The sequence below is a fragment of the Pristiophorus japonicus genome, chromosome 19 (assembly GCF_044704955.1).
Source record: "Pristiophorus japonicus isolate sPriJap1 chromosome 19, sPriJap1.hap1, whole genome shotgun sequence".
NCBI lineage: Eukaryota > Metazoa > Chordata > Chondrichthyes > Pristiophoridae > Pristiophorus > Pristiophorus japonicus.
The window spans coordinates 72,002,098-72,019,381 of record NC_091995.1 but is presented as its reverse complement, the minus strand read 5'-3'; the positions used below and the strand labels follow the sequence as shown (position 1 = coordinate 72,019,381).

The 17,284-nt window shown below is 50.2% G+C and overlaps 1 protein-coding gene across 1 annotated transcript in view; it reads left to right on the top strand.

Annotated features, from left to right (window-relative positions):
• The first annotated feature begins 57 nt into the window (after positions 1 to 57).
• Positions 58 to 17,284, top strand: part of LOC139229932 (heme oxygenase 1-like) — an 84,445-nt gene continuing 67,218 nt past the window's right edge. The window contains exon 1 of the mRNA XM_070861576.1: positions 58 to 568. Within this exon, the coding sequence (XP_070717677.1) occupies positions 201 to 568 (368 nt within the window). The 5' untranslated portion in view covers positions 58 to 200. The remainder of the gene's footprint in view (positions 569 to 17,284) is intronic.

The window sequence follows — 17,284 nt, the reverse complement described above, 5'->3', positions numbered from 1 at the left end:
CGCAGCTCCGGCGTTCAGTCCACTGCCTGCGGCCCGTCACCCATGGTAACCCAGCGTCCCTGCGTCACCGCCTGACGTCACCACGCAACCGTGCGTCCAACGCGGCGGGAATCCAGCGCGCCCGTTGGAGGCGGTCGGCGGTACTGATGGAGAAACAGCAGTGGTTTTCTGACAGAAATTCAACTCGTTAGACGGCGCAAATGAATTACCGCCCGGGCGCGGCGCTGTTAACGCGTCCCGCCATATTGGGCAGGGGTTTAGTGGCGGCGCTGCGGCTTTACACCCCATATCCTGCACCCGGAGGTCGTGATGCAATCACCACGTGCTTCGCCCCATTAGCGCCCCGGCCCCGAAATTCGCTTTCACCTGCGGCAAGAACGCCGGGCGGCAACACCGGCAGCTGCAGGAGATGCAGTTTGGGCGGCCGGCCGCTACCGGGGCGAGAATTAATGGCGTGCTGGCCGAGTGAAAATTTCTTTAACAATGACATTCTTGTTGGTACTGCTGATCCGGTTTCGTGGCGGGCTCCTAGCCGCTATCACTCAGCTGCCGCCCCATGGTGGTCCAGGTAGGTCCTCCTTTACAGCGTCGGCCTTTCTCGTTCAGTGAGGTTGCGGCAGCGCTGCTGAGGCGTCCGCCCCAGGAAGGTAGTGAGGTGCTTGATTTAAGGATGTGTTTATTTGTACTAACTGAATTGCAGCCGTTTCTCTGACTGGCTCTCCATTGTCACATGACCTATTGTTGATTGGTCCCCTTGGAGGATAAGCCACGCCCTGAAGTTTCTCTGGAATGTGTAACTGGAACCGCCCAGCCTAACCTTGCACATTGTGACCTGATCCATTTGGACTTCAGAAGTCAGAAAGGACACGTCCCTCCCCCAGCCTAAGTCCCTTACCCCAGCTCAAGTGCATGACCTCCCCCCCACCCCTCCCTCCACAGCACCCATTGATGGGGCATTGTGTCCGGATTGTTAACAGGGTATGAAGTGAATAGTGACAGTGTTGTGACTCCTGGATTTCATCCACTCCAACGATGTCGGGTGTGGGGGTAAAGGGGGTTGGAAGAACATGATTTGTCTTCACTGAGTTCCCTCTCTTTCTCCCCCCACCCTATCTCTCTCTCCCCTTCCCAAACCAGGTTCTCTCTCCCCCCTCCCCCCCAACCCCCCAACCAGGCTCTCTCTCTCCCCCCCCCCCTCCCCACCAACCCCCCAACCAGGCTCTCTATCTCCCCCGCCCCAACCACCCCCTCCCCTAACCAGGCTCTCTCTTCGCCCCCCCACCCACCCAAAACCAGGCTCTCTCTCTTTCCCCCCCCCTCACACAACCAGTCTCACTCTCCTCCCCCCTCTAAACCAGGCTCTCTCCAACCCCCCCCCCCCCTCCCCAACCAGGCTTTCTCTCTCCCAACCCCCTCACCCAACCAGGCTTTCTCTCTCTCTCCCCCACCCCCCAACCAGGCTCTCTCCAATCCCCCCCAAACCAGGTTGTCTTCCCCCCCCCACCAACCAGGCTTCCCCCCACCCCCACAACCAGTTCCCCCACCCCAACCAGGCTCTCTCTCCCCCCCAACCAGACACTCTTCACCCCCCAACCAGGCTCTCTCTCCTCTCCCCCCCCCCCCCCCAATCAGGCTCTCTCTCCTCCCCTCCCCAAACCAGGCTCTCTCTCCTCCCCCCCCCCCCAACCAGGCTCTCACCCCGCCCCCCCCCCCCCCCACCGTTGCCCGCTGACTCAGGGGTCAGCCAGCTAGTGGGGAGTTCAGGGCTTAGTGGCCGGTGGCTGGTTCCCGTTCTGGATCGGGCGTCGAGGTGGGGGGTGGAGTGGGGGAGAGGAGGACGCATGCGCAGAAGCGCGAGTTAGTACAAATAGTCACTCCATTAATTTAATTCCTGGGGGCAGTAACTCAAATTTTTTCAGAGGGGTGAGACTTCAGCGCTTGCCACTAAGTTTCGCACCTCCCGACTATTACCGCCCCAACCGAGGCAATACTGAATTTCTAACCCGTAGAATCAGAAAGTCAGTCCCACTCCCCCTGCTCTTCCTCCATATCCCAGCCATTTGTTCTCCTTCATGTATTTATCCGAAGCCATTGTTTTCGATCCCCGCCACAAACTCTGTTCCCTAGCCACTGACTCCGTCCCTCTCCCCAACCTCTGTCTGAGGCTGAACCAGACTGTTTGCAACCTTGGTGTCATACTTTGACCCTAAAATGAGCTTCCAACCACATAGCCGCAGAATAACTAAGACTGCCTGTTTCCACTACTGTAACGTCGCTCGTCTCTACCTCTGCCTCAGTTCATCCGCTGCTGAAGCCCTCATCCATGTCTTTGTTACCTGTAGACTTGATGATTCCAACGCACCCCTGGAGTGGAATTAAACTTCAAAACCAGTGGGAAGCTGTTTAACCTAGGCCGCCTCCAGGCCAGGTCCAAGTTCATCCCAACCTCTGTCATTGAGCTGCAGTATGCGGACGATACCTGCGTCTGTGCACATTCAGAGGCTGACTATATCCTGGAGCTCAATGTATTCATTGAGGCATATGAAAGCATAGGCCTTACGCTTAACATCCGTAAGACAAAGGTCCTCCACCAGCCTGTCATCGCTGCACAGCACTGCCCTCCAATCATCAAGATCCACTGTGCGGCCCTGGACAACATGGACCATTTCCCATATATCGGGAGCCTCTTATCAACAAAGGCAGACATTGATGCGGGATTCAGCATCGCCTCCAGTGCGCCAGCGCAGCCTTCGGCCGCCTGCGGAAAAGAGTGTTTGAAGACCAGGCTCTCAAATCTACCACCAAACTCATGGTCTACAGGGCTGTAGTAATACCCGCCCTCCTGTATGAGTTTGAGGCATGGACAATGTACAGAAGGCACCTCAAGTCGCTGGAGATATATCACCAACGATGTCTCCGCAAGATCCTGCAAATCTCCTGGGAGGACTGGCGCACCAACATCAGTGTCCTCGACCAGGCTAACATCCCCAGTATTGAAGCACTGACCACACTCGATCAGCTTCGCTGGGCAGGCCACATAGCATGCATGCCAGATACAAGACTCCCTAAGCAAATGCTTTATGCGGAGCTCCTTCGTGGTAAACGAGCCAAAGGAGGACAGCGGAAATGTTATAAGGACACCCTCAAAGCCTCCCTGGTAAAGTGCGACATCACCACTGACACCTGGGAGACCCTGGCCGCAGACCGCCAGAGATGGAGAAAGTCTATCCGGGAGGGCATTGAGCTCTTTGAGTCTCGACGCAAGGAGCATGAAGAGGCCAGGCGCAGGCAGCGGAAGGAGCACGCGGCAAACCAGCCCCACTTTCCCCGACGAATGTCTGTCCCACCTGTAACAGGTACTGTGGCTCTCGTATCGGACTGTTCAGCCATCAAAGAACTCACTTTGGGAGTGGAAGCAAGTTCTTCTCGATTCCAAGGGACTGCCTATGATGATGACCCTTGGCTGGCCTCCCACATTCTACCCTACGTAAACTAGAGATGATCCAAAACTCGGCTGCTTGTGTCCTAACTCGCACCAAGTCCCGCTCACCCATCACTCCTGTGCTCACTGACCTATATTGGCTTCCGGTTAAGCAACGTCTAGATTTCAAAATTCTTTATTTTCAAATCCCTCCATGGCCTCGCCCCTCCCTATCTCTGTAATCTCCTGCAGCCCCACAATCCCCTGAGATGTCTGCACTCCTCTAATTTGCCCTCCTGAGCATCCCTGATTATAATTGCTCAACCATCGGTGACCATGCCTTCTGTTGCCTGGGCCCCGAGCTCTGGAACTCCCTCCTTAAACCTCTGCACCTCTCTTTCCTCCTTTAAGATGCTGCTTAAAACCTACCTCTTTAGCCAAGTTTTAGGTCATCTGCCGTATTCTCTTATCTGGCTCTGTGTCAAATGTTTTGTCTTATAACACTGCTGTGAAGTGCCTTAGGATGTTTCACTACATTAAAGGTGCTATATAAATACAAGTTGTTGTTATCCAATTCCCTTTTCAAAGCTACTATTGAATCTGTATCCACCACCCGATCAGACAGTGTATTCCAAATCCTAACCACTCCTTGCATAAAAAGATTCTTCTCCTCGGGTTCTTTTACCAATCACCTTAAATCTGTGCCCTCTGGTTATCGACCCCTCAGCCATTGGAAAGTTTCTCTTTATTTACTCTATCTAAACCTTCATGATTTGAAACACCTCTATCAAATCTCCGCTCAGCCTTCTCTGCTCTAGGGAGAACAACCTCAGCTTCTCTTGTCTATCCACTTGCCTGTAATCCCTCATTCCTGGAACCATTCTAGTAAATCCCTTCTGAACCCTCTCCAAAGCCTTCACGTCCTTCCTAAAGAGTGATGCCCAGAATTGGACACAGTACTCGGGCTGGGACCAAACTAGTGTTTTGTACAGGATTAGCCTAACTTCCTGGCCTTTGTGCTCTATGCCTCTATTTATAAGCCCCAGCATCCCATTTGCTTTCTTAACCGCTTTGTTACCCGGTCGGGCCACCTTCAAAAATTTGTGCACAAACACTCCCAGGTTGCTCTGTTCCTGCACCCCCTTCAAAATTGTACCATGTAGTGTATACGATCTCTCCTCATTCTTCCTACCAACATTTAGCACCTCACAATTCTCTACATTCAATTTCATCTGCCATGTGTCTGCCCATCCCACCAGCCTGCCTATGTATGCTTGAAGTACGAGAAGAAGCTTGCAGGGAACATTAAGACGGATTGCAAAAGTTTCTATAGATAAGTAAAGAGAAAAATGTTAGTAAAGACAAACGTAGGTCCCCTGCAGTCAGAATCAGGGGAAGTCATAACGGGGAACAAAGAAATGGCGGACCAATTGAACAAGTACTTTGGTTCGGTATTCACCGAGGAGGACACAAACAACCTTCCGGATATAAAAGGGGTCGGAGGGTCTCGTAAGGAGGAGGAACTGAGGGAAATCCTTATTAGTCGGGAAATTGTGTTGGGGAAATTGATGGGATTGAAGGCCGATAAATCCCCAGGGCCTGATGGACTGCATCCCAGAGTACTTAAGGAGGTGGCCTTGGAAATAGTGGATTCATTGACAGTCATTTTCCAACATTCCATTGACTCTGGATCAGTTCCTATGGAGTGGAGGGTAGCCAATGTAACCCCACTTTTAAAAAAAGGAGGGAGAGAGATAACAGGGAATTATAGACCGGTCAGCCTGACATCGGTAGTGGGTAAAATGATGGAATCAATTATTAAGGATGTCATAGCAGCTCATTTGGAAAGAGGTGATATGATAGGTCCAAGTCAGCATGGATTTGTGAAAGGGAAATCATGTTTGACAAATCTTCTGGAATTTTTTGAGGATGTTTCCAGTAGAGTGGACAAGGGAGAACCAGTTGATGTGGTATATTTGGACTTTCAGAAGGCTTTCGACAAGGTCCCACACAAGAGATTAATGTGCAAAGTTAAAGCACATGGGATTGGGGGTAGTGTGCTGACATGGATTGAGAACTGGTTGTCAGACAGGAAGCAAAGAGTAGGAGTAAATGGGGACTTTTCAGAATGGCAGGCAGTGACTAGTGGGGTACCGCAAGGTTCTGTGCTGGGGCCCCAGCTGTTTACACTGTATATTAATGATTTAGACGAGGGGATTAAATGTAGTATCTCCAAATTTGCGGATGACACTAAGTTGGGTGGCAATGTGAGCTGCGAGGAGGATGCTATGAGGCTGCAGAGTGACTTGGATAGGTTAGATGAGTGGGCAAATGCATGGCAGATGAAGTATAATGTGGATAAATGTGAGGTTATCCACTTTGGTGGTAAAAACAGAGAGACAGACTATTATCTGAAACATAGAAACATAGAAAATAGGTGCAGGAGCAGGCCTTCTAGCCTGCACCGCCATTCAATGAGTTCATGGCTGAACATGCAACTTCAGTACCCCCTTCCTGCTTTCACGCCATACCCCTTGATCCCCCGAGTAGTAAGGACTTCATCTAACTCCCTTTTGAATATATTTAGTGAATTGGCCTCAACTATTTTCTGTGGTAGAGAATTCCACAGCTTCACCACTCTCTGGGTGAAGAAGTTTCTCCTTATCTCGGTCCTAAATGGCTTACCCCTTATCCTTAGACTGTGACCTCTGGTTCTGGACTTCCCCAACATTGGGAACATTCTTCCTGCATCCAACCTGTCCAAACCCGTCAGAATTTTAAACGTTTCTATGACGTCCCCTCTCACTCTTCTGAACTCCAGTGAATACAAGCCCAGTTGATCCAGTCTTTCTTGATAGGTCAGTCCCACCATCCCGGGAATCAGTCTGGTGAATCTTCGCTGCACTCCCTCAATAGCAAGAATGTCCTTCCTCAAGTTAGGAGACCAAAACTGTACACAATACTCCAGGTGTGGCCTCACCAAGGCCCTGTACAACTGTAGCAACACCTCCCTGCCCCTGTACTCAAATCCCCTCGCTATGAAGGCCAACATGCCATTTGCTTTCTTGACCGCCTGCTGTACCTGCATGCCAACCTTCAATGACTGATGTACCATGACACCCAGGTCTCGTTGCACCTTCCCTTTTCCTAATCTGTCACCATTCAGATAATAGTCTGTCTCTCTGTTTTTACCACCAAAGTGGATAACCTCACATTTATCCACATTATACTTCATCTGCCACGCATTTGCCCACTCACCTAACCTATCCAAGTCACTCTGCAGCCTCATAGCATCCTCCTCGCAGCTCACACTGCCACCCAACTTAGTGTCATCCGCAAATTTGGAGATACTACATTTAATCCCCTCGTCTAAATCATTAATGTACAATGTAAACAACTGGGGCCCCAGCACAGAACCCTGCGGTACCCCACTAGTCACTGCCTGCCATTCCGAAAAGTACCCATTTACTCCTACTCTTTGCTTTCTGTCTGACAACCAGTTCTCAATCCATGTCAGCACACTACCCCCAATCCCATGTGCTTTAACTTTTGCACATTAATCTCCTGTGTGGGACCTTGTCGAAAGCCTTCTGAAAGTCCAAATATACCACATCAACTGGTACTCCTTTGTCCACTTTATTGGAAACATCCTCAAAAAATTCCAGAAGATTTGTCAAGCATGATCTCCCTTTCACAAATCCATGCTGACTTGGACCTATCATGTCACCATTTTCCAAATGCGCTTCTATGACATCCTTAATAATTGATTCCATCATTTTACCCACTACTGAGGTCAGGCTGACCAGTCTATAATTCCCTGCTTTCTCTCTCCCTCCTTTTTTAAAAAGTGGGGTTACATTGGCTACCCTCCACTCGATAGGAACTGATCCAGAGTCAATGGAATGTTGGAAAATGACTGTCAATGCATCCGCTATTTCCAAGGCCACCTCCTTAAGTACTCTGGGATGCAGTCCATCAGGCCCTGGGGATTTATCGGCCTTCAATCCCATCAATTTCCCCAACACAATTTCCCGACTAATAAAGATTTCCCTCAGTTCCTCCTCCTTACTAGACCCTCTGACCACTTTTATATCCGGAAGGTTGTTTGTGTCCTCCTTAGTGAATACTGAACCAAAGTACTTGTTCAATTGGTCTGCCATTTCTTTGTTCCCCGTTATGACTTCCCCTGATTCTGACTGCAGGGGACCTACGTTTGTCTTTACTAACCTTTTTCTCTTTACATACCTATAGAAACTTTTGCAATCCGCCTTAATGTTCCCTGCAAGCTTCTTCTCGTACTCCATTTTCCCTGCCCTAATCAAACCCTTTGTCCTCCTCTGCTGAGTTCAAAATTTCTCCCAGTCCCCAGGTTCGCTGCTATTTCTGGCCAATTTGTATGCCATTTCCTTGGCTTTAATACTATCCCTGATTTCCCTAGATAGCCACGGTTGAGCCACCTTCCCTTTTTTATTTTTACGCCAGACAGGAATGTACAATTGTTGTAATTCATCCATGCGGTCTCTAAATGTCTGCCATTGCCCATCCACAGTCAACCCCTTAAGTATCATTAGCCAATCTATCTTAGCCAATTCATGCCTCATACCTTCAAAGTTACCCTTCTTTAAGTTCTGGACCATGGTCTCTGAATTAACTGTTTCATTCTCCATCCTAATGCAGAATTCCACCATATTATGGTCACTCTTCCCCAAGGGGCCTCGCACAATGAGATTGCTAATTAATGCTCTCTCATTACACAACACCCAGTCTAAGATGGCCTCCCCCCTAGTTGGTTCCTCGACATATTGGTCTAGAAAACCATCCCTTATGCACTCCAGGAAATCCTCCTCCATCGTATTGCTTCCAGTTTGGCTGGCCCAATCTATGTGCATATTAAAGTCACCCATTATAACTGCTGCACCTTTATTGCATGCACTCCTAATTTCCTGTTTGATGCCCTCCCCAACATCACTACTACTGTTTGGAGGTCTGTACACAACTCCCACTAACGATTTTTGCCCTTTAGTGTTCTGCAGCTCTACCCATATAGATTCCACATCATCCAAGCTAATGTCTTTCCTAACTATTGCATTAATCTCCTCTTTAACCAGCAATGCTACCCCACCTCCTTTTCCTTTTATTCTATCCTTCCTGAATGTTGAATACCCCTGGATGTTGAGTTCCCAGCCCTGATCATCCTGGAGCCACGTCTCCGTAATCCCAATCACATCATATTTGTTAACATCTATTTGCACAGTTAATTCATCCACCTTATTGCGGATACTCTGAATGGTGACAGATTAGGAAAAGGGGAGGTGCAACGAGACCTGTGTGTCATGGTACATCAGTCATTGAAGGTTGGCATGCAGGTACAGCAGGCGGTCAATAAAGCAAATGGCATGTTGGCCTTCATAGCGAGGGGATTTGAGTACAGGGGCAGGAAGGTGTTGCTACAGTTGTACAGGGCCTTGGTGAGGCCACACCTGGAGTATTGTATACAGTTTTGGTCTCCTAACCTGAGGAAGGACATTCTTGCTATTGAGGGAGTGCAGCGAAGGTTCACCAGACTGATTCCCGGGATGGCGAGACTGACCTATCAAGAAAGACTTGATCAACTGGGCTTGTATTCACTGGAGTTCAGAAGAATGAGAGGGGACCTCATAGAAACGTTTAAAATTCTGACGGGGTTAGACAGGTTAGATGCAGGAAGAATGTTCCCAATGTTGGGGAAGTCCAGAACCAGGGGACACAGTCTAAGTATAAGGGGTAAGCCATTTAGGACCGAGATGAGGAGGAATTTCTTCACCCAGAGAGTGGTGAACCTGTGGAATTCTCTACCACAGAAAGTTGTTGAGGCCAATTCACTAAATATATTCAAAAAGGAGTTAGATGAAGTCCTTACTACTAGGGGAATCAAGGGGTATGGTCAGAAAGCAGGAATGGGGTACTGAAGTTGCATGTTCAGCCATGAACTCATTGAATGGCGGTGCAGGCTAGAAGGGCCGAATGGCCTACTCCTGCACCTATTTTCTATGTTTCTAAGTCTATCACTATCTTCCTCACTGTTTACTGCGCTTCCAAGTTTTGCGTTGTCTGTAGCCACTCCCACAAGTGGATCCCGCGTCCCTTATGATCAGGAGTTTACCTTTAATGTCCAATGTCTAGTCCTATAATAGTGTGACTCGGTATGTAAATCCAACCCCCCTGTAATTTCTGCGGTCCAGAGGAGTCTGTGTTCCATGTGTATGTTGCATGTGTGAGGTTGCAGCCCCTCTTCCATTATTTGAAGGGGCTGCTCCTCAAGTTCTGGTTGCACTTCAGTCCCATGCTCCTGATCTTTGGGCACCCTGTGCGGAGGGGGTGCGGGAAGGTCGGAAGGCCCCCTCATAGGACTCATAGGAGCATGGCCAAGGTGGCTATCAGCCGGTCCAGGCAGCAGGCGGTCAAGGGAGTCGTTCAGCCCAACTGCCTGCCTCTCTTCCGCAGTTACATCCGAGCCAGGGTGTCCCTGGAGATGGAGCACGTGGTGTCCACCGGTACGCTCGCGGCCTTCCACGAGAGGTGGGCGCTGGAGCGCATCATCACCCCCGGCAACCAAATTTTAATTTGATTTAAGTTACTGTCTAAAAGTTAATTGGTTTAATGTGTCAGTTTTAGTGCCCCCTTTAATCAGGGGGCACGTAATTTACAGTCCTACACAAAATAGTTGTTGTGTATATATATACCCTGTACACTTAATGTACAGTTACATAAGGCCTTTGAGTGTATCTTCACACTGTATACAACATGCCTGTACCACCAGAGGGTGCAACTGGTGGAGACCTAGAGGTCACCTGCACACTGCAGGTAACCAAGTATAAAAGGGAGCTCACCTCACTGTACCCTCATTCAGGAGCTGAAATAAATGGACTAAGGTCACTACGGTTCAAGTGCAATACCTTACTTCATGGAGTCATTACTAGAGTGTTTTCAGACACAATAACTGGCGACGAGAACACGAATTTCCACACGAAAGATGGCTAATCTTGGCAACTTTCAACAATTCGCTGATGGGGAAGATTGGGATGCCATGTGGAAAGGCTAGAACACTACTTCATTGCGAATGACCTGGCAGGAGACACACCGACCTCGCTGGCTGATAAACGCAGAGCTATCCTGCTCAGCAGTTTTGGGCCCACCGTTCATGGCCTTGTCAGGGATTTGCTAGCCCCAGAGAAGACGACAACCAAAATGTTCGCAGAGCTCGTAACAATCATACAGGAGCAGCTCAAGCCTAAAGAGAGCATCCTCACAGCCAGACACCGATTCTACACACACCCGCGGCCCGAAGGCCAAGAAATCGCAAATGTGCTGCAGACGATTGGCTGCACCGTGTGATTTTGGCGACCACCTCACCAAAGCACTGAGGGACATCTTTGTTATTGGAATCGGCCACGAGGGCCTCCTCCACAGGCTGCTCTCTGCGGACACCACCGTCACCCTGCAGAAGGCAATTAATGTCAGCCAGGCATTCATGGCCTCGGCCTGCGATTTCAAGAGGATGATGACTCAACCCCAGGACTCTAACCCGGCAAATACCGTGAACCGAATGGCGCCTTTCAGAGGCAAGACTGTGACCCCGAGCCCCGCACCCCTGAGTCTGCCGCATGGGGCCAACCGGCCAGCCCCGTGCTGGCGCTGTGGAGGAAATCACAGGGCCCACCAGTGCCGATACAGAGACTATATTTGCAAAGGCCATCTCCAGCGAATATGTAAAAGAAATTTTACTCACCGCGTCGCTGAAGAGTTGGCTGATCATCCGGGTTCCAGCGCTGATGAAGACGAAGAGAGAGTCCAGGAGGCAGCTCAGCCCCAGGAAGAGGTATACGGAGTGTTTACCTGCTCCATAGAGAGTTCCGTGTTGAAAATAGAAGTCGAAATCAACAGTGTTCCAGTCTCGATGGAGGTCGACACAGGGGCGAGCCAATCGCTGATGAATCAGGCGGCCTTCAAGAAACTCTGGGACAATCCTGCCAAACGACGTAAAATGCTCCCGATCCAGGTGAAGCTGCTCACTTACACAAACGATACCATCCCAGTCGTTGGAAGCGTGGATGTCTAGGTGTCCCACGGCGGTGCGATGCACAAGCTACCTTTGTGGATCGTTGCTGGTGATGGTCCAACGCTGCTAGGAAGAAGATGGATGAAACAAATCCAAATCTGTTGGAGATGGGAAAGCCTCCAGGCCCCGGCGATCGACGTCCTATGCGGCCCCAAATTTGGATCCATCGCAGCACCTGAAGATCCTACCGTCCAACTCGACTGCGCGGCGACGACACAGACCGCACTTCGCAACGGCGAGATGATCCAACCCGAACGACCAGACCTCACCTTCCGGGCTCCAGTGGCAGCACTCCGAAGGAAGAAGATCGACGCAGAAGGTAAATTCCCGGCTTCAGTGGCAGAACCTGGGGAGAGAAGGGTCACCGCAGCCTACCTCGAGGTGAGTGAAAAGATGGTGCCCGCACCACGAGGCGAAGTGCCTGAAATCAAGATGGCCGCGAACAGACCACGAGGCGCAGCGTTGAGGGAGCAACACGTGATGCCGAGCAGCGAACCGGATTGGGGTAAAGATTGCAAGGCCATCTTAAAGGAGACTGGCAACCCAGAACAATTAAAGGGACAGTTCCACTTTTTGTACAGCGATGCCGGTGATACCAATGTAAGAGATGTAATTAACAAATGCAAGTATCTAACTGTATCTTTGAACAGCGATGCCGGTAGGATACGTGGAAAAGATGGAATTGATGGATACAAGTATCTAAATGTAATATTGTACAGCAATGCCGGTAACAAACAGGGAAAAGATGTAACTGAGGGAAAAAATTAATTGACAAATGTGATTTTGTAAAGACAACCAATAATGTCGAGTCGGGTGATTGCAATCGGAGCCAATGTAGCATGAATGTAAATGATGGAATAATGTGTGATGCCAGGTTCAACATGTATGCTAACAAAACCAAGCGCAACCTCCCGTGGGAAGCACCCGGGTCCAGCGGGCTACCCGATCATGTAGCCTGCGCCTCCGGGACCAATGTGATGCCCCAGGGAGTGTGGCCACACACAGAGGGAGCATACCCACTGCAGGGCCAGTGATCAGCGGACTACTGGCACCCTGCCTCAGATCGGCCCTACCCCACTGGCCACCAGGGCCAGTACCGGGAGCAAGAGGCCAGCACCCTCCAGCCCTCCTGACGGGATCTGGGATGACCAGGCTCCCACTACCACTGAAGGGCAGCAGGAGACCCTGCAGTCCTCAAAGGAGGACAGGGAGGCCACACATTCCTGTGGCTCTGCCCACCACTAGGCAACGGCAAAGACCCTGAGGCTCAGCCAGATGAGCAATCCGAGCCCACCCAGCTGGCAGTGGGCACAGCGCCGCCATCAGACAACCTGGACACAGTCCGGTTACTCTGGAACTAGCGTCCTCACCCAGCTGCGCCTACACCCCAGGGGCAAGACTGTGATACCATGAATGTACCTTAGCCTGTAATGTGTACTCATTCCACTTCTGCAAAACCCAAACAGTGATGAAACCAGTCCCATTTTTTTTTCATGCTCTGCACATGGATGCAAATGCAGAATTCGAGCCACACACATGGTCTATGTATGAGGGGGGAGGGGGGAATGGATGTATGTAGCCATGGACACACATGGATCACACCCAGAACCCACTCAAATCCCACTGCAACCACCAACCATCCACTGCTGACCATTTCCCAATGTCGTGGCAATAAGGACTTGGGGGTCCACAGGGAGAGAGCCATTCCCAAACACAGACAAACTGCAAGGGCTTTGGGCACTCAAGTCGAGGGCCAGAGCACCCAGTGCAGAGGCCAGTGGCACAAGACTTAGGGGGGAGTGATGTTGTATATGTATATACCCTGTACACTTAATGTACAGTTACATAAGACCATTGAATATATCTTCACACTGTATACAATATGCCTGTACCACCAGAGGGTGCAACTGGTGGAGACCCAGAGGTCACACTGTATACAATATGCCTATACCACCAGAGGGTGCAACTGGTGGAGACCCAGAGGTCACCTGTGTTGTGTATGGAGAAAGAGTCAGACTGAACACTGTGAGCTCAAAGTAAAGTGTGACCGTAGTCTTTTATTGCAGGTCTCCAGAGTGCCTCTCCAACCTGTGAAGCCTTCTTAAATATCTGTGCTCCCAAGATATTATGGGATTCCTTCGGAATCCGGGGAATGAGCCCTCTGGTGGCTGTACAGAGTAAATACAAGTCCACATATATAACAACATTCCCCTCCCCCCAAAGTCAATAGTGTAACTATTTACAATGTGAGTCGATCTGGAACCCTTCTTGCCCTGGTTGATCGTCTCGGTGTGAAAGCTGGTGTTGTTGAATCATTTGTTGGGCTCTCGTTGGGCTGCTGTGCAGCTGGCCTTGCTGGGCTGCCTGGTGTGTTGGGCACTGCAGGGCTGCTGTGGATGATGAGTTCTGCTTCGTGGTCAACCGTGGTGCCGGTTGCCACTGGTGTGTGTGTTGGAGGATCAAAAAAGGTAGGGTCCAAGGTGGGTTGCTCAGGGTTGTCCATGAATCTGAGTTTGATTTGGTCCAAGTGTTTCTGGTGAATGAGTCCATTTGAAAGTTTGACCCTAAACATCCTGCTCCCCTCTTTGGCTACGGGAAGCCACTTGGGACCTTGTCCATAATTTAATACAAATACAGGATCATTGACTTCAATCTCGCATGTCACATTTGCGCTATCATGAAGCCGCCTGCTCTCTACCTGTTCATGTAGATCAGGGTGAACTGACGAGAGCCTTGTCTTAAGTGCTCTTTTCATGAGCAGTTCAGCAGGTGGGATCCCAGTGAGTGAGTGTGGTCTCGTGCGGTAGCTAAGCAGGACTTGGGATAGGCGAGTCTGCAGTGAGCCTTCAGTTACCCTCTTCAAGCCTTGCTCTGCTCTGTCTGACTAACCATTGGACTCTGGTTTAAACGGGGCAGATGTGACATGTTTGATCCCATTACAGGTCACGAATTCTTTGAACTCAGCACTGGTAAAACATGGCCCGTTGTCGCTCACCAGGACATTGAGTAAGCCGTGTGTGGCAAACATGGCCCGCAGGCTTTCAGTGGTGGCAGCGGACGTGCTAGCCGACATTATCTCACATTCAATCCACTTGGAGTACGCGTCTACAACCACAAGGAACATTTTACCCAAGAACGGGCCTGCATAGTCGATGTGTACCCTAAACCACGGTTTGGAGGGTCAAGACCATAAACTTAGCGGTGCCTCCCTGGGTACATTGCTTAACTGCGAGCATGTGTTACATCTGTGAACGCAGGACTCTTAAGTCCGCATCGATACCGGGCCACCACATGTGGGATCTGGCTATCGCTTTCATCATTACGATGTCTGGGTGGGTACTGTGGAGGTCATTGATGAAGGTGTCTCTGCCCTTCTTGGGGACCACTACTCGATTGCCCCACAGAAGGCAGTCTGCCTGGATAGACATTTCATCTTTGCGCCGCTGGAACAACTTTAGCTCTTCCTGCATTTCCACTGGGACACTGGACCAGCTCCCGTGAAGCACACAGCTTTTGACTAGAGATAATAACGGGTCCTGGCTTGTCAAGCTTTTGATCTGCCGGACAGTGACGGCTGATTGCTCACTCTCAAATGCTTCCATAACCATGGCTAGATCTGCGGGCTGCGCCATTTCCACCCCCCCGTGGTGGTCAATGGCAGCCTACTGAGAGCATCGGCGCTGGCATGTGGCGGATGGCGTAGTTGTATGCGGACAACGTGAGCACCAATCTCTGGATGCGGGCCGATGCGTTAGTATTTATCCCTTTATTCTCGGAAAACCGGGATATAAGTGGCTTATGGTCAATTTCCAATTCGAATTTTAGTCCAAACAAGTATTGATGCATTTTCTTTACCCCATAGACACATGCTAACACTTCTTTTTCAATCATGCTGTAGGCCTTAGACAGGCTCCTGGATGCATAAGCAACCGGTTGCAGTTTCCCGAAATCATTAGCTTGTTGCAATACACACCCGAAGCCATATGACGACGCATCACATGCTAGTACCAAACGCTTACATGGATCATACAACACAATATACATAGATGACCTGGAAGAGGGGACAGAGTGTAGTGTAACAAAATTTGCAGATGACACAAAGATTAATGGGAATGTGTAGAGGACACTGAAAGGCTGCAAAGAGATTTAGATAGGTTAAGTGAATGGGCTAAGGTTTGGCAGATGGAATACAATATCGGAAAGTGTGAGGTCATCCACCTTGGGAAAAAAAGCAGTAAAAGGGAATATTATTTGAATGGGGAAAAATTACAACATGCTGCGGTGCAGAGGGACCTGGGGGTCCTTGTGCATGAAACTCTTTTGAGTTAACCTGCAAAACATAAAACATGTATCCGTGCCACCCAACCTGGATGACACACACAAGACATTTACAAGGCCCCTTTTTTTTTTGGGGCACTAAAATCAAATTTTTCCTTTTTCCAGTGCCCCCTATAAAAGGAGAGGGGGACACTAAAAGCACCGGCAATTAAAACAAATTAAACTTTAAAACGTAAAATCAAATTAAAATTTGGTTGCCGGGCGTGATGATGCACTCCAGTCCCTCCGGTGCCCACCTCTCGCGGAAGGCCGCGAGCGTACCGGTGGACACCGCGTGCTCCATCTCCAAGGACACCCTGGACCGGATGTAAGAGCGGAAGAGAGGCAGGCAGTCAGGTTGAACGACCCCCTCGACCGCCCGCTGCCTGGACCGGCTGATGGCACCCTTGGCCGTGCCCAGGAGCAGTCCTACGAGGAGGCCCTCGGACCTACCCGCTCCCCTCCGCACAGGGTGCCCAAAGATCAGGAGAGTGGGACTGAAGTGCAGCCAGAATTTCAGGAGCAGCCCCTTCAAATAATGGAACAGGGGCTGCAACCTTGTGCACTCAATAAAAACATGGAACACGGACTCCTCCAGACCGCAGAAATTGCAGGCGGCCTGGGAGTCCGTGAACCGGCTTAAAAATTTGTTGCACGGCACTGCTCCGTGCACCACCCTCCAGGCCAAGTCCCCGATGAATAGTGGGAGGACCCCTGCGTAGAGTGCCCTCCATCGGGGACCCCCGCCTCCTCCGGACGGCAAGATGGTACGCCATGGCGTGTCCGGACGGCCGGCGAGGATGGCAAAGTTGAGGGTGTGCAGGAGCAGCCCGTATCCTTGTGCATGAATCCCAAAAAGTTAGTTTGCAGGTGCAGCAGGTAATCAGGAAGGCGAATGGAATGTTGGCCTTCATTGCGAGAGGGATGGAGTACAAAAGCAGAGAGGTCCTTCTGCAACTGTACAAGGTATTGGTGAGGCCGCACCTGGAGTACTGCGTGCAGTTTTGGTCACCTTACTTAAGGAAGGATATACTAGCTTTGGAGGGGGTACAGAGACGATTCACGAGGCTGATTCCGGCGATGAGGGTGTTACCTTATGATGATAGATTAAGTAGACTGGGTCTTTACTCGTTGGAGTTCAGAAGGAAGAGGGGTGATCTTATAGAAATATTTTAAAAAATGAAAGGGATAGACAAGATAGAGGCAGTGAGGTTGTTTCCACTGGTCGGGGAGACTAGAACTAGGGGACACAACCTCAAAATACGGGGAAGCCAATTTAAAACCGAGTTGAGAAGGAATTTTTTCTCCCAGAGGGTTGTGAATCTGTGGAATTCTCTGGCCAAGGAAGCAGTTGAGGCTAGCTCATTGAATGTATTCAAGTCACAGATAGATAGATTTTTAACCAATAAGGGAATTAAAGGTTACGTGGAGCGGGCGGGCAAGTGGAG